This window comes from Poecilia reticulata, linkage group LG13, assembly GCF_000633615.1.
Source record: "Poecilia reticulata strain Guanapo linkage group LG13, Guppy_female_1.0+MT, whole genome shotgun sequence".
Taxonomy (NCBI): Eukaryota; Metazoa; Chordata; class Actinopteri; order Cyprinodontiformes; family Poeciliidae; genus Poecilia; species Poecilia reticulata.
The window spans coordinates 26,175,884-26,194,111 of record NC_024343.1 but is presented as its reverse complement, the minus strand read 5'-3'; the positions used below and the strand labels follow the sequence as shown (position 1 = coordinate 26,194,111).

General features: G+C 37.3%; 1 protein-coding gene across 2 annotated transcripts in view; it reads left to right on the top strand.

The window, feature by feature from the left end:
• Positions 1–457: 457 nt before the first annotated feature.
• Positions 458–18,228, top strand: part of LOC103474953 (alpha-2-macroglobulin-like) — a 39,217-nt gene continuing 21,446 nt past the window's right edge. For both annotated transcript variants that reach the window (XM_017308377.1, XM_008426247.2), the window contains exons 1-3: positions 458–567; positions 691–871; positions 1,003–1,159. In XM_017308377.1, the coding sequence (XP_017163866.1) occupies positions 482–567; positions 691–871; positions 1,003–1,159 (424 nt within the window). In that variant the 5' untranslated portion in view covers positions 458–481. The remainder of the gene's footprint in view (positions 568–690; positions 872–1,002; positions 1,160–18,228) is intronic.

Sequence of the window (18,228 nt, the reverse complement as noted above, 5' to 3'; positions counted from 1 at the left end):
ATCAAAACAATTAAAAGCAGTAAAAGAATAAGAAACAAACATTTTCATGTGTTTTCTGTCTCATAATTGACCCATAGACAATTCCAGCCACATTGACTTTGCAATGTCTGAGCAGAGTAAACAGAGAAATGCAGATGATTGGCTCTCACTTCACTTTAAGTTCAGTTCCCTCATTTTTTTATTTAAAAGACTAAATTTAGTTTGGTTGCAAGTTTCATAATTGCAAATATATTTATTTGACTTGTAAATTTATTTGACTTGTAAATTTAACTATGTTAAACTTCTCTTATCTGCTATTTACTCTAATGATCAAAGCAAACATCTGTTTGTAACATTTATGAATGGGTTATTGTCTAGATATCTGCAGGAGAAACACACATGGTGTGTAGAAGGTTTGCACTGTGAGAGTGAAGTTAGGCGGGGGTTTTGTTATCTGCAGCTGTTTGATAGATAGTAGCTCAGAGGATCAGTGCAGTCAGACATGGGTCATCCTGGGAACCAGAAGTGGACATGGATTCTGTGGGTCTTCTTTTGTGCAACATGTGTTGGTCCAATCTTGGCCAAGCCGTGAGTTTATATGAACATTTCAGAAATATATTTATAATTAATTTGAATGTAAATTGTGGTAGTTTTCCACTCCCAAGAGGATTCAGACCACAGAAATTACAGCTGCATGTTCACTGTCTGCAGATATTACATGGTGACGATTCCTGCTGTCCTGGAAGCTGGAGCTCAGACCAAATTCTGTGCGAGTCTCATGGAGCCCAACGAGACTCTGACCATGACCGTCACTTTGAGGTCTCAAGAAAACAACACCATCCTTCTTGAGAAGACCTCTACGGAGGAGTTTCTTGAATGCATTCAGTTTCAGGTCAACTTTCAAGAAAACCTGGCACTGCATGCTTTTCAATCACAAGCAAATATCTATTATTTCAAAGACAACATTGTGTCACGAGCAAGAGTTTCATGTTTCACGTCATTGCAAAATTTTTGTTGACACAGATCCCTTTAGTGAAAAAAGAAGAGGTGCAGACATTAGAGGTGCAGGTACGAGGAAACACATTTTACTCAGAAGAAGTCAGGAAAGTCCTAATCAAAACCTACCAACCCATGACCTTAATCCAAACAGACAAACCGATCTACCTCCCTGGACAGACAGGTAACTTGGTTACCAGAAAAAATGTATCAATCATTGTTCTCTTTGACAAGTTAATGCCGTTCACCTAAAACATCCATATGATCTGAAAACTTCTCGTAGTTCATTTCAGAGTGGTCTCAATGGATGCAAAGTTCAGACCAATAAATCAGCTGGTAAGTGGCTAAATATTATTGTTAAAAAGATCCATGTAGAATGTAAACAAATCAAAGGGTTTATTTGATCACTGTTCAAATACTGCACACCCCCTAGAAGTGGGTCATGTTAATGTTTAAACATGCACAATTAGGAGTCCAAAGACAAAATAGTTTCAAATAATTTAAAAAAAGACGTGGGAATGTGAAATGTATCCAATCTGGTAGTCGTTTTCAAAAAATGTTGTTTCTGATCTCAAACCTTCATGGCTACACCGGCCAGCCTGGTTTACTGCCAGAAGCATTTTCATTGTGTCTTCATAGTTTTTCTTTTTAAAATTATTTGGTGAGGGTGATGTAGCCATGTGTGCTGCTTAACTAAAGATCTGGAATGTCTACAATCAGTCTGCTGAACGATCAATAGTTTGAGCCAATAGCTGTTCGAAACAGGTTTCTAAAATCAGCTTCTTTCTTTGTCCGACATCACCAAATGAGACTGTCACTCTAAGGCATGAAAATGAATAACTTGCACCAGATAATGATAATGAAACTTTCCATATTGTTCTCTTTTTTGCTTGACTCAGACTTTTCTTTTTCCTCTCTTTGTCCAACAGTACGAGGTCATTGAACTAGAGGTAAGAAAATACAAACTGCTTAACCTGTAGGTTTAGTTGTTTTTGTTTTTGTTGTTGTTGCGACAGCTGGTATTTCTTCATTCATGGCAACTATCCAGCTCTGCGATTAGAAGGAAACAACACAGTTTCCTTCTAAACTGCGTTTAGAAGGAAACAGGGTAGATCAACCCTGGGTTGATCACAGGGTTGATCTACCCTGTGATCAACTCAGGGTTGATCACATTTTAGCTTTCTTTTCCAATCATTTTGAGGAACGTTTGTGTTGTTTGTGTGTTGTTCTTATGTGAGGAATCTGACAGATTATTTAAGTCAAATTTCCATTTATGTAGACAACAAAGTATTTGATCTTTTTTACCCCACAGGTATGGATTGCAGATAATACCTGTTATCCACATATTTCAGTTTTACTTTCAACTTTTTAAGTGCATTTTCTAGTTGCGGGACTCAGACAGCTGTGAGATGTTTTTCTGCCAAGGAACAGAGAGTTATTGCCTAATGATTGGTTGCTTTTCTTCATTAGAAAATAATTAATTAATAATTATAAAAGAAATTGAAATACAGTATTGTATTTATTATTAGAAGCTCCAATAAATAATTAATTTAATAAATAAGCCCTCATTGAAATGCCTGAAGGGCCTTGACAGGTCATCTGACATGTATAGTCTCTCATTGTTTTTTATCTGACCGAACAGGATCCGAAACAGAACAGAATCGGACAGTGGCTCAATGAAACATTCACCAAAATACTGCAGCTCTCATATTCCTTAAACTCTGAAGCCCGTGAAGGATCATACAACATCATAGTGACAGTCGGTGGACTTAAGAACTATCACCCCTTCAAAGTGGAGAAATATGGTATGTTAGGAATCTTTTCTTTTTTTAAGAAAATCTTTTCTCTTAAAATCTACCTGGTAACATGTACCGTTTATGTGTTCAGTCTTGCCCAAATTTGATGTAAACATGAATGTAAAAGAAGAAATCTGTATTGTGCAGAAAGAGTTTGAAACTAAAGTGTGTTCAAAGTAAGTAATGCATTTTTTCTAGTAAATAAATATCAGAACTTAAAAAAATAATAATACAGTTATTCTTTGTTGATGAATCTGTTCCAATTTAACCAGGTACACATACGGACAGCCTGTACCAGGAAATGTTACAGTGAAGGTGTGCCGACCTCTTGAGCAGTCTGGAAATCTAGAGGAGCTTCAGATAACACCTCCCTGTGAGACAATGACAAAGCAGGTAAAGTTAGCCACATGTATACTGTACCTAAAGGTATCTATACTAAAAATGCACACGACATAAATAATGCTAAAAACAAATATTAATAGATTGACAAATAATTTTCACATGTGCATGCAATAATTTAAATCTAAAGACAAACATTACAGGTTAAAAACTCTAATCTCTTTATTGCTGATTGGACCAGGATGTTAGTCAGTCATTTCACAGAAAACGTCAGTCTAAACTAATTGTTTCTACCGTTTGTTGTATTCATCTCAACTTGTTTTTTTCTTCACTTTTACTTTTTAGGTGGACACAACAGGCTGTACTACATTTGAATTTAAAATGTCAAGTTTCACCAAAATTAGACCAAACTTAGCAAAAAATAGACTTGATATAAGTGCCACCGTGGAAGAGGAGGGAACAGGTAAGTCCAGCTACTCGACTCTTCCTTTTTTAAAGCAGAGTTTTTCGGAATAATTCTTCAGATATGACAATCATATCATTGTTTTTTTTTTTTACTTTCAGGTGTTTCACACTCTCAAATGATGAAAATACAACTTTCATATGTTATTGGAAAGCTGGCTTTTGTTGATCTTCCCAAGATGTATGTCAAAGGCTCAAATTTGGAGGGAAAAGTAAGAATAATTCAGAGCAGTGAAAAAAATATTTCTCTCTTTACAGACTTCATGGGCTTCGCTTATTTGTCACACTTAAATGTTAGCCCATCAAACAAATGTTAATATCAGACAAGGATAACCTTTGGATAGATTTCTACTTTAATGAATCATCAATTGAAAACTGCATTCTCTATTTACTCAAGCTATGTTTCATTTTAAAATTTGGTTTAAATCTGAAACATTTAAATGTGACAAAAAATCAAAACAACAAGAAATGTATTACATTTCTGAACAATGGCCATTACACTATTTTTACTCCAAAATTGTACTTTCAACAGGTCAAGGCTGTTCACTTCAATGGGATGCCCATTAATAACATGACGCTGTACTTGATTGAGGGTCATGTTTGGTCTTCACGTTTACTGCAGAACCTCACAACTGACTCCAATGGTTTTGCCACTTTCACTGTCAGCACAGACACTTATGTTGGAGATATTTTATTTGGTGTAAGTAAATCATGGCTCTCAACTTGCACTTATAGTGCACTACAAAAACAGTACAACACAATTTCAGTTTACCTTCCAACCACCATCAGATCTGTCTATAATATTTTTTTCTATAATCAGGTGAGCAGTTTACCAAGATTGAGGTTCCCTCCGAGTAGAACGGCTTACATTCCCTCAGAGCGTCGTGTAGTTTGGCAGTTTCAACCTCCCTCTGCTGAACTAAAATCTACCAGCTCATTGAAGATAGAAAAGAGCAAAGCAACACTTCTGTGTGACAAAGAGGTGGAAATCGCCATTAATTACACTTTTGTGCTTGAATCACAGACATCTGTGAACATCATGTACCTGGTGAGTAGTTTCTCTGGTCATCACCACTGAAGATTTTTAAATGAGTTTTAAAATTGATTATAGCTGACAGTTGCAAGTCAAAGCTTAGCAACTCTCACACAGTTGTGAGATATGGGAAAAAATGTATTAAGAGCATTGTTTTTTTTCAATTCAGCACAGCATTACCTTCTTCTAAGTAGTCAAAGAATGTATTTCATTGTGATCTGTAAAAGTGTTCCTGTACAGTATGTGACACAAAAGAGACAAAAAAAAACCAACAGAATTGAATTTTGATATAACCATTTAAATTTACCAATAGTCATGACATTACCATATGGCTCAATTAAATTATACAAAATTAATAGCTCAACCTAGGATGATACTTCTCTTTATACCCATCCATCCATCCATCCATCCATCCATCCATCCATCTATCCATCCATCCATCCATTTTCTTCCGCTTATCTGGGGTCGGGTCGCGGGGGCAGCAGCCTAAGAAGGGAGGCCCAGACTTCCCTCTCCCCAGCCACTTCTTCCAGCTCCTCCGGGGGAACCCCCAGGCGTTCACAGGCCAGCCGAGAGACATAGTCCCTCCAGCGTGTCCTGGGTCTTCCCCGAGGCCTCCTCCCGGTGGGACGTGCCCGGAACACCTCACCAGGGAGGCGTCCAGGAGGCATCCTTACCAGATGCCCGAGCCTCAACTGGCTCCTCTCGACGTGGAGGAGCCTCGGCTCTACTCTGAGTCCCTCCCGGATGACCGAGCTTCTCACCCTATCCCTAAGGGAGAGCCCAGCCACCCTGTGGTGTTGCTTTGTAGTGTGATGTCTATGAGAAGACTTTGACTAGTCTCAAATTTCTGAATCTCAATTGTGGGATATGTGGGTTCCTATAATAGACCTGTTACCCTGTAATCACATGGACTAGATTCACAGCAGATGAGTAGATTATTCACATCTAAACTAAACACCTTTTAATGAATTTCATCATTCAGTGTTCTTTGCTAGGAGTCAGAGCTATATTACTGGGCAAAAGTCCTCCAATACTGTGAGGACATCTCTTTTCCAAAACTCCTTCAAAGTGACCCAACAGACTTTTATCAGACTTAGTTTTGAACTTTGGCTAAGCCATTTTAAAACTTTGAACTTTGATGCATGCTGGGATGAAGAATGGCACTGAAAAAACTTTTTTTTTTCTTAGGTTTGGGGTCAAAACTAACTGGTATTCAGAACTGTTCAGATTACAAAAGGCTAAATCATCTTTAACTGGTTTCTTGAACATGAATTGAAGTTTGCTGGACTCCAATGATTTACATAGTCAGCAGCTCAATTCAATAGAGCACCAACAAGTCAGCTGTTCTTATTATTCCTGTTATTTGCATAACAACCATGCATTGCATTAATTTCCTCTAAAAATCCGCAGGTTTTATATAGAGGAACTATTGACAGAGGAGGACAAACACAAGTTCAAGTGGAAGATAAACCAGGTGTGTAAAGACCGACTCTTCAAGGATTCAAAACTTTTCAGATTTTAAGTTTAGAATGCTTGGATGGTCATTTTTAGTGTGAGGTTCGAGGGCAAAGAAACACCTTTTGGACTCAAAATGGCAGCATAATATACACACCAAAAAGAAAAGAAAATGTCAAGTTATGTGGAAACTATTTAATTTAGTCATTGGAGCCACACACCCCTTACACTTGGGAGTTGCTTTGTAGCATATGGGGAGTTTTAAGGGAAAATTTTGATGAAGTGTGCAATGTTGTGAGACCTTTGGTAGAGCCAGCTGCGCACTGTCCAAGGCGGTGCCAAATAAAACAATTTTTGATTTAAAAAAAAATTAAAAAATCAACATAGCGCAAAAAACTTTTAATTGAAAAATTTGTTTTTTTTTTGTTTTTTGTTTTAGTTTCCATGTTTCAATGAAGCAAATTTGCTTTCGTAATTCCAATTTGCTAAATTTTATGGTCGATGAAAACACAGCTGGTTTGCTCTTTTTTCCCTTGAAGCTGATTGAACACACCAGTTCCTTGTCAGCACTGCTAAAGGGCTTCCAAGGCAAAACATAAGCAGGTGACAAAATGGAAAAGGAAAAACAACATCTTAAAGTTGTGAACTGATCATCCAGGTTTAAACTCTTCCCAACTAGATCAGAAAAAATCCAAAGAAATGAATTTATAAATGTAATTAATTTTGTCCATAGAGAGCAGATAAATGCAGCAATCCCTCATAGCATGTCTAACAATTGGATGTTATTTTTTTCTTCCAGTGAATGAAGGCGTGGTCTCCTTCAAGCTGCATGTGTCTCCAGACATGGCGCCTGTGATCCAGGTGGTGGCCTACTCTGTCCTCTCCAACCAGAACGTGATTGCTCACAATGCCGAGTTCTCAACAGAAAAATGCTTCAGCAATAAGGTCAGCAAATAAGAGAACAAGCTGTGCCAAATATAAAAGACACCACCAGCATTATGATATAGTCCTTATATTAACTTCTAAAGAAGCAACATATTTTGCGCTAAGCACGTCACTTGTTTTACATTGCAACATAAAACTTTTATTTAGAATAAGACAATTTATTGGGTAAATAGTGTTACAGTTGAATTAGATACACCAAATAAAAAGACACATTCACTTGTTTTCTTCTGTCTGAAGTTAAATCTTCTTTTAGGTCAGTTAGAATAATAAAAAAAAACATATTTGCTAAATTGGGCTGCACAGTGGCGCAGTTGGTAGAGCTGTTGCCTTGCAGCAAGAAGGTTCTGGCTTCGATTCCCAGGCCGGTCTTTCTGCATGGAGTTTGCATGTTCTCCCTGTGCATGCGTGGGTTTTCTCCGGGTACTCCGATTTCCTCCCACAGTCCAAAAACATGACTGTCAGGTTAATTGGCCTCTCCAAATTGTCCCTAGGTGTGAGTCTGTGTGTGCATGATTGTTTGTCTCTGTGATGCTCTGCGACAGACTGGCAACCTGTCCAGGGTGACCCCGCCTCTCGCCCTGAACAATAGCTGGAGATAGGCACCAGCAACCCTCCAGACCCCACTAAGGGACAAGGGTGTAAAGAAAATGGATGGATGGATATTTGCTAAATCAACCAGATGTGTAGCTGCACAATTTTGTTCCTGTTATCTTGGCTGATTTTTTTTTCTTTCTTACTTTTCAAACCATAAAGCAGTTTGTTTCAGATATGGTCTTAAAATACACCCAGGTGTACCTCCACTTAACTCAAACGTGTCAGTTAACCTATAAGAAGCTTCCAAAGTTATGACATCATCATCTGGTCTGTCCCTTATGGCTTAAAGAGACATTAATAATTCTGAATGTAAATTTTTGATTTAAATCTCTGGCATATTCTTTCTCTCAATGTTGTGGCATTTAACAGGTAGAAGTAATTTAGCTAATTCTAGAAATGGGAGAAGTTTAGTCAGATTTAACTTTAGACAGCGAGAAAAAAAAAAGTTGGATGTGGCATTTTATTCTTTGTGTGAAAACGTCTGGTTCCAGCTGTATGTGTAAATGTTGTGTCCTCATCAGGTGTCGGTGGAGTTTTCTCCATCACCGGCTGTTCCAGGAGAGGAGATGAAGCTGCAGCTGACGGCTCAGCCTGACTCCCTGTGTGGCGTCAGTGCAATCGATCAGAGCGTCCTCATCAAGGAGCCTGGAAAGTCTCTGGATGAAGACAGGGTGACAGCTAACAACATTTAGCCTCCTTCAGAGACATACTGTCTATGGTTATGTTTCGAGATAAAAGTGAAGCTCTTAAGCTCTTCTTTCCCCAAAGCAAAATTACTGAACACTTCCCAGCTCTAAACCATAATCTTTTTCCACAGATTTTTGCGTTGCTTCCTGTCAGAAAAATATTATATATACCATATAAGGTCCACGATCCCAGAAAATGCTGGAGTGTGAGGATGAAGAGATATTTTTCACCTGCTGAAACAGAGGAAGCCCATACAGTTTTCCAGGTACCAAATGTACAACAAACATACAATACAAAACGTATTACGGTAAATATACGTCATTTAAAACGTATTATTCTATGTATTTTTTGTTGTTTGTCTAAAACTGTGTAGAGAGTAGGACTGAAAACAGCAACAAATTTGCTGATGAGCATACCCACATGTCTCAAATTCAAGGGGAGAGAATATGATTATGGTATGTTGTGATAACTTCAGAGCTGTCAAGTAGGACAGTTTTTGAATTCACCTCTAAAATAGGGGGGAAAAAAGTGTGCCACTGTTTAATCAAGTCTGTTTCTCTTTCTTCTGGTTCTTTTAAGTCCCATTAGTAGGATCTAGTATACCAATGGGTGTGAGTGGTGAAGCAGGGTCTATGGCTCCACAACCAGTGGAAACAGTTCGCACTTTTTTCCCTGAGACCTGGATATGGGACATCGTGGAAACAGGGTGAGACATTAGAAGTAATGGTAATAATAATTCAGCTCATATACAATGGACATATTGTCCACCCATCTACTTATTTTTATTCAATTAACATGAGCAGTTTGCATTTCTGCTTAACTGTAAGGACGTAATTGGGAAACAACATTTTAATGTCTCCAAATCCTTTTCTTGGGTGCTTGGATGCCCCGCTGGCCTGTGTGGATAACTTAAAGGGGCAGTAGTATTATTTATTTTCTAGTCACAGGATGCAATGTTGTAGCACAATCAAGTAACTGTTCCTTTAGTTGTTATGAAAATGCTATATATGTCAAATATGACTTTGATTTTGTAATTTAATGACAGAATTGAGCCTCTGTCTCTTTAAAAGCTTGTGCTCTTTCTGAAACTCTGCCTCGCCTCCAGGAAGTCATCACAACATTGCTCCTCTATCCATCCGTTAACAATTTTCTTTTATTTTTCGTTTTTTTTAACCAGCTTTGCACTGAGAAGTAGCTTGTGTTATGAGGTTAGTAGATGTACAATTCTACCAGGTGTTTGCTAATTTCTGATGGCTAGTCTGAAGGATCAGAGTAGGGAGCTCACAGGAGAAGAATCATTATTTTTTTTCTTATATGTGGCAGGTTTTTCCTTAGAACCTGAGAATTATAGAGTAGATGATAGAAGCTGTCCATAATCTGAGTATTATTCTTTATCACAATTAAGTGTGATTTAAAGCTTAGCCCAATACATTTCTGTATCTGTTGATCCAGATCTTCTGGAACCAAGAATGTGTCCCTCACTGTCCCAGACACCATCACCACCTGGGAGACGGAGACTTTCTGTTTGTCCCCTCAAGGTTTTGGTTTGGCTCCTCGTCAGAAGCTCACTGTCTTCCAGCCTTTCTTCCTGGAGCTCACCCTGCCCTACTCAATTACCCGGGGGGAGAACTTTGAGCTGAAGGCAACCGTCTTCAACTACCTGACTAAATGCATCATGGTGAGGGTTTATTATAGCATCTGACGTCTTCTTAGTAATTCTACTGACAGTGTAAAGTTTAGCTGTGATTAAAGTTTTTAGGGGTAATTTATTTTAAAAAACATTTCTTTGTCCAAGAAATCTGTGACAACAAGTTATGGTAGGTATATTCTTGTCTTGATGATTTTGATGATGGCATTTGACAAAATGTAATGTTGCTTGCTTCATAATAGGTTGCCATATGATATCATTTTGCTGAAGAGCCCTTGAAACTGTCTTATTGCCGACAGACCTGTTATTAGGGTTTTTAAGAAATGCTCTACTCACTCTGTACAGCTGCTTGTGGGGAGTTGTAAAAACATAACTATAACCTTTTAACGGTGAGATCTGGGAAAGCATACAAATTATACACTCACCTCTCATTTTAAAATTACAACAAAAAAAAGCTGTTTTCATTTCTTTACCAGCATAGAATGAGTAATATTTTAAAGCATAATCAAGACAAAGAAGGAAAAAACACCGGACAAGCATTTATCATACCAAAGTAACAAAGTGTAAAAGTGACAGATTTATCCACTGAGTCCTGAGCTTCAAATGTATTTTCTTTAACAGATTAAAGTAAATGCAGCCCCGTCCTCAGATTACAGTCTCACCCCCTTCTCTGGGGACCAGTACACATCCTGTCTGTGTCCCAACAAGCGGAAAACCCTCAGTTGGACCATGAATCCCACAGTGTTAGGTGAGAATGAGGTTTTTATTCTTACAACTTTAAATATGAGTTATTATAGAAGGTCAATAGACAGGTGTAATTTGTGTCCGTTCCCATTCGGAACCACTGTTTAATCTGATCAAATTCAAGAAAATCCACTTTAGCCTAAAAAATTTGATTCTTGACAAAGAGTACAGAATGTCAATAACTGATGTGTTTTTTAGGGGTTGTGAATGTGACTGTGACTGCTGAGGCCATTCCTTCTCACTCTTCTTGCGACAACGAGATTGTGAGCGTTCCAGACAGAGGCCGCATTGATGTTGTAACCCGTCCTCTTATTGTAAAGGTTGGCACAAACAAACAACGTTTAAAAAAAAAAAAATTAAATCAGCTAAATCATTATTGACTTCTTAAAACATTGAAAATTAACGCTTTAACTCATACCTCTCTCCCAGGCTGAAGGAGTTGAGGAAGTAAAGACGAACAACTGGTTGCTTTGTCCAAAAGGTGAGACTGTCACAAAAGGATGTAAACATTTTTGCATTCACTTCAGATTGTTGTACATCTGCAATTTATTTCAATGGTGAAGGAAGATGTGCTGTCTTAAGTTCCTAACTTCCCTATTCCCTACTGTACCCTAATCCACATATGTTAAACAATTTCATTGTTTTTATTGTGACACCAATTGATTATGTTCTGTTTGTTTTTGTTTTGATTGTATCCATTTAAGTGTATATCTCTTTGTTTGTTTTGTTTTGTTTGTTTGAGTGCTTTTTAAGAGTGTGTCTAAAATCAATACCATGCGCACTGAGCAAATTAAAAAGTGATGTTTGCTTATTGAAAGTAAACGATATTTGTAAGAGTAACTGCAGACAATGTCTATAGGCATCGCCATGTTGAAATTCCAGCTTCTTAACTGTTAACACTGTTACCTTGGGTCTGACATCAAGCCCAACTCTGAGTTCCAACTGCTGAGTTAACTGGAACGCAGGATTATTCACCTCGGCATGCTGGATGCTTGAAAATTAAAGGTGAAACTGACGACCTGTCCTAGTTTCTGATTAGTTTGGCTAATAATTGACTAATATGGAAACAAAGATAAAACGAAAGAGTGATGTTACATCAAAGGTAATATTCTACACCCTGACAGCAGAACACTGTGAATTCAACATTCTTGATCCAAACGCACAAAGACATGAAAGGACTTTATGTCACAAAATTCCTTTCATTTCTTCAACTTTAGATCTGCCTTACATCTAATACTGGAGCTTTCAATATTCCAGTATTAGTTGTATATCAATGACAATATAAGAAACATTCATGATTTACTGACCAGGTCTATTATTACTTTGTTTTAAAACTGGCCTTCTGTTAAGGTTTATCACTCATAAATGATAAATTTTTTTGTGTAAGCTCAGGAGAGGCTCTGACTGAGGAAGCAGAGCTACAGCTGCCTCGAAATGTGATTGATGGATCGAGCCGTGTTGCTGTCTCTGTCCTGGGTAAACTGCTTTATTCACTAAACACACGTACTGCTGTTCTACCATAAGCACCTTTACACGTTTTTAAATCTGCTGATTATTTTTCACTCAGTTAAATACACATATGTCATAGTCAGTCAAGTGAGGGAGCTTTGTTTGTATGTTTTTGCACAGGTGACATTATGGGCCGCGCCCTGCAGAACCTGGGTGGCCTGCTGCAGATGCCGTATGGATGCGGGGAGCAGAACATGGCCCTACTGGCTCCCAACATCTACATCCTTGAATATCTACAAAATTCACAGCAGCTAACCCCAGCTATTAAGGAAAAGGCATTCAGCTTCTTAACCAGCGGTAAGTCGGTAAATGTCTTGTATTTTGGTGAGACATGGACCAAGTATATTTTTCCTTAAAAAAACATTTAAAAAGCACTTAAAAATGATGCACATTAAAAGCATTAAAAGTGCAAGTTGTATTTTACCAGCCCTGAAATGTTTGCATATATGGTCAATGCTTCACTTCATTTGTCGGCTCAGTCTGCACCATTATGTCTTGCTGCATGTCATCTCTCATTTCTGAATATTAGTCTGCTCAGACATGTGAAACATGCCGAGTGAAATTAGAAGGTTGACATCTTCATATTTTACATGTGTAAAATTGTTTCTGTTCTTACAGGCTACCAGAGACAGCTGAACTACAAAGACAGCAAGGGTGCTTATAGCACATTTGGATCAGGACCAGGAAACACCTGGTGAGAACACCTTTAACCAATCTGAACACTCTGACATTAATCAAATCACAGCAGTTACACGGAACAAGTCATTAAACTGACACCTAAGGAAAGTGAGGAATCTCCCCCTGAGTATTTTATCAACATAAATGTGGTGTTCCAGAAAAGAACAAACATCTAGATTTAAGATTGTTGCACATTTTTGGGTATGATTATGCTCCTATGTGTTGGAGGCTGTTATAAATGCGAAGATAAAAGCAATATAACAAATTGCCATTGGTGGCGCTGTTGCTGTGCACAATGAGATGTGAGCTGAACATGTAACAAAGAGGAAGATGAAGTTCCCCGTTCCTGAATAAACGTTGCCATGTGCTATCTCCAGTTATCTGCTTGAATATTATTTTATTTGACCTAGTGTATCATACGCAACAATAAACATGCTCCTTAAATGTGGAATTTTTTTTTTCATTTAATATTTTTTTGTTAATTCATGTATTCATTAATACTGTTTAAATTCAGAATTTTTTTTGTTTTTTCTAATCATGCCATCAGTTTTACTCAGTACTACATTTCTTTTCTTCCTTTTTCGCAGGCTGACTGCTTTTGTTCTGAGATCGTTCTCCAAAGCTCAATCTTTTGTCTACATCGACCCAGAAATACTTGATCAGTCAAAGACTTGGTTGAAACGAAAGCAACGTGACACCGGCTGCTTTCAACAGTCAGGAAAACTCTTTAACAACAGAATGAAAGTATGTTAAAAGTCCAGAAACAATTAGCTACAGACACAGTGACATGGAACAAGAACAGATTTAGGGTGTTTAACCTTGTCCCAAAATGTTATGTTAAAGCTTTCAAAGGCGAAAGTGGCATGAGAAATGAACTAATAACCAAAAATGTTAGTAACTATTCACAACTTTTTCAGTTAAGTCCTTTAGATAAAAAGATTGAACTCTTTTTACTATTGTGATAGAATTCACAGTAATTTTAAGTTTTAATGCCTAGAACAAACTGCTGATGAATATATCATCACAAAATTGGTGTCAGCTTTGTCAATAATGCAAATGAAGATTTGGGGTGCAATAGTTGTTGGATAATATAGTCCCGATGTTATGAACTAGCATGTTTCATGCCAAATGCCTGCTATAGTACCGTAATCAGAAAAGAACTAAATACTGAAACCAAAGTTAATTTTCCAAGCCAGATGTATGGAGCTGTTGCTTAAAAACATGCAGGCTCTGTAAAACTACCACATGACTTTGCTTACCTTTGAATGGTGAATACCCTTTGATAACATAATCCTTGTGATACTTTATCTCCACAGGGCGGTGTATCCGATGAAGTTACATTAAGTGGTTACATAACTGCTGCTTTTTTGGAAATGAAAATGTCCTCCAATGTAAGTAAATTTGAAAAGATCTTTGCTCTTTTACTTTACATCATGTACTTTTATGGATGTCAAATCCCAACCTGTGATAAAAAAAGTCCTATAATTACGATTTACCTATTTGATTATAAGCAGATAGTATTTTATTTATTTGTAAAATTATCCTGATTAAAATTTAACCAAAAGATGTTACAAGATAGCATAGAAATGATTCAGATTGAAATTGCTGAGGATTGTTTTCCCAATCCACATTGTGTCATAATTATACTAAAAGGTTCAAATAAAACATCAAGGCCAAATTTATTCACACTTCTAAGAGCTTTAGATTCAAACTAACATCTTTATTCTGACTGGAAATGAGACTGAAGCATCGTCTTAAACCAAAATTTAAAAAAAGTGTTAGTGTTTGATAACAATTAAAAGAAGAATTTGATTGTTTTAGGCTTTGGTACTTATTATTTGTGAGGTTAGAAAAAATTGCTGACATGACCTTAATGTTCTAAATTATAAAAGAAAACAGAAAAATAATTTCTTCTTGAAAGTCTTAAAAGTGATTTCTGGTCAACAATTTCTGGGTGCATGTCCACTCATAATGTCCCAGGGATTAGTAATTTGATCACCATCTGATCTGTTGTCATTTTTACAAAACCAATTGTAATATTCATTTACATAAATGACTCATGTTTGTATGGTAATATATTGATGATATTTGAGCAACTTAGAGAATACTTGAGAAGAAAAGTGATAGCTGTGTTTATAGAGGACATTTAAATTCATTTTGTTTTCTCAAAGGATCATGTGGTGAAACAGAGCCTGTCCTGCCTCAGAGAGTCCATCAATACCTTCAGCAACACCTACACTACAGCTCTGCTGGCGTACGTCTTCACTCTGGCAGGAGACATGGAAACGAGAAATCATCTCCTGCAGCACCTCGACTCAGTTGCCATCAAAGATGGTAAGTCAGGTTGTTATTGGAAGCGAATTATCAATTAATTACAGTGAACAACTCTTTAATCATGAAGTTTATGGATGTTTGGCTTTAGGAAGTTTCATCCACTGGTCTCAGACAGCAACAGAGACATCAGCCTCTCTGTCTGTGGAAATCAGCTCCTATGTGCTGCTGGCCAAACTCTCTTCCTCCCTCACCGCTGAAGACCTGGGTTACACTTCAGCAATTGTTCGGTGGTTGACAACTCAGCAAAACTATTATGGAGGATTCTCCTCCACTCAGGTATTGTAAGACCAACAATGCTTTACCTCATACCGAACGGATTTACATGTTCCAAAGATAATGGGATTCTTATTCTGGGAAAACAGAACATGTACAATGTGTCATTATCCATATTATTGGTTTTTGGATATTTTACAAGCGACCTAGTACTTCCACCGACCCAAAACATGTAGCCTTTTATCACAGTATCTATTCAGAGTCACTATAAAGGTTTATTTAGGAGGAGCAGCTTTTTCATCTTACATGAGCAGAATAAGCAAATTGTAACTAATTTGGTTCTTTTTCACCAGGTTCTTGGTTGTATTTATTGTCTCATGCTGAACGTTAAAGGTGGACGAATTGACCAAAAATATTTTGGTCAATTTTAGCATATGCACTGCCGTAAGTCAGTGCATATGCTAAAAAAAGAAAAACTTGTGTCACACTTTACATATACTGTAAAAAATACATAACAAGTAGGTGATAAAACTAATAAATAAGAATAAGAATAACTACATTCTAACACACATCATTCATAGTGATTAATGGTTATTTGATTGCATTTAGTTTTGTTATTGCTGTAGGATAAAAACTGTCTCTGAATCGGTTGGTTCTTGTTCTGATTGCTCTGTATCGTCTGCCTGAAGGCATCAGTGTAAACAGAGAATACCCAGGGTGAGAAGTGTCCTTTGTGATGAGTTGTGCCTTTTTTAGACAGCGGTCACTGTGCAGGATACTGTGTTAGTATCAATATTGGATCAAGACTTTAGTTTCAGAATCTGTCTTGCTGTTGTACAATTGTATTTTATTTTAGTATTGTAGTTTCTCAAAAAGATTTTATTTTGATTTGCTCTCAAATTATTATTTGACTTCATTTACTTTGGAAAAGAGGCACTTTTTTATTTTCCTGTTTATCATGTTACTATGTTAAAGTATTTTGTTGGCAGTTATAAAATTTGTTCAAATTTGATCCTAGGTTTTATCAAAATATTCCAAGACAAAAACAGAAAGACACCTGAAGGTGTTGATATATAAAACATGAATAATAAAATGTATTGGTATTGATATCTATGTAATTAACACAGGCCCTGTACTTGGTTGGTTTGGAGTCTATACCAAAATATGAAGTATTGCACCTCTCCCTCATAGCTTTTTTCTTCTTTTATCCATTTCACATCTTCTTCTTCAGACAAAAAGAAACTAACACAATAAAGAGAGCAAGGGTGCCATTTATTGACAACACAGTCCCAAAAGTTAAGAAAAATTTAAATAGTGGGCTGTTTATTATATCATAATACTAAACCCTACTTCTCTGTTGTTATGGACATTTTCCTATTCAGTGACAAGGAAAATTAATTTAAATAGGACAGAGACAATAATTTTGACAGAAGATGCATCTTTACCATTGTACTAATTTATTCAAGAAGCTGAGGCAGCATCCTAAAGACTCTCCGAGACTGAGACAGAGCTTGCACAATACATACATGCTTTTTATATCTTTGTTGGCATGAGACACTTTCACTTCTTCTTTATACAACATCAGCAACATGTAAATGGCGAAAACACGTATCACAACTGTCTACTTTCACATCCTGATTTAAAATAAACAGACACAAACCCTTCTTAATAAGTGAGTCAAGGTAGAAAGGTCAAGATTAGAGTTTTTCCACAACACTGTTAACTTTGCTGAATTCTAATTTGCTGCCCAGTGTTGGTTGAGCAAGACTGGTAGATGTGACAACAATAAGATTTAGGCTCAGCAAAATTGTTGCATTTGGAAAGGCCTCTAAAGACGGTATTTTACATATGGCCTATAAAAACTACTTGATGATATCGGAACTCATGTGGTTCTGAGCCGACACCTGATTGTACTGTCATAAATCCTGTACGTTGTGTGTTGTAGGACACGGTGGTGGCTCTTCAGGCTCTGTCCCTCTACTCCAATCTGGTGTTCAGCCCTGAAGGTTCCAGCACAGTGACAGTTCAGACTCCCAGCGGTCAGCTGACGTTTGATGTGAACCCAGACAACAAACTACTCTACCAGGAGAAAATGCTGCAGGACGTGGCAGGAAAGTACAGCCTGGAGGTGACGGGGACTGCATGTGCCTCGGTGCAGGTCAGTGACAGCATCCCCATTATGAAGGAAAGTTATATTGTTTTCACTAAAATCAAGATAAGTCATTTTTAATTCAGTTCAACATTGAGATTAAAATGTTTCTATCTAAGGAAGCATTGAGTCATTGCCTTGCAGCATTCCCTCATACCAAGCATCTTTAAATTTAAAATATTGTTGTAAAATTTTAAATGTGTGGGCAATGAAGCCAAAACTGTCACAATTAACAAGTAAACATGAACATCTATGGTTCATAGATCATATTTCTGTCTCTGAAAAGTATGGAAATTTTAAAATTTGCAGCAGTTTACTTTGTAATATTTAATAAACTCTCTTCTGCCAATGTTCTTCAGATTTCTCAGCACTACAACATCCCACCTCCTCGTGATGCCACCACAATGAATGTGGAGGTTTTACCAGAGTACGACTCTTCTCACAGACCCCACAAAGTCACCCTGAGGCTCGTGTCCCAGTAGGTCATAAAAACCAGAAACAGAGCATCAATCAGATCTTGTGGCTACATAGCGGACATTTCTACACTTTCAAATACATATGTATTGTTGTGTTCCAGGTACAATGGAAAAGATGCCAGTACTAACATGGTGATCCTGGATATCGCCTTTCTCTCAGGATTTATCCCTGACCCACAGTCTTTGAA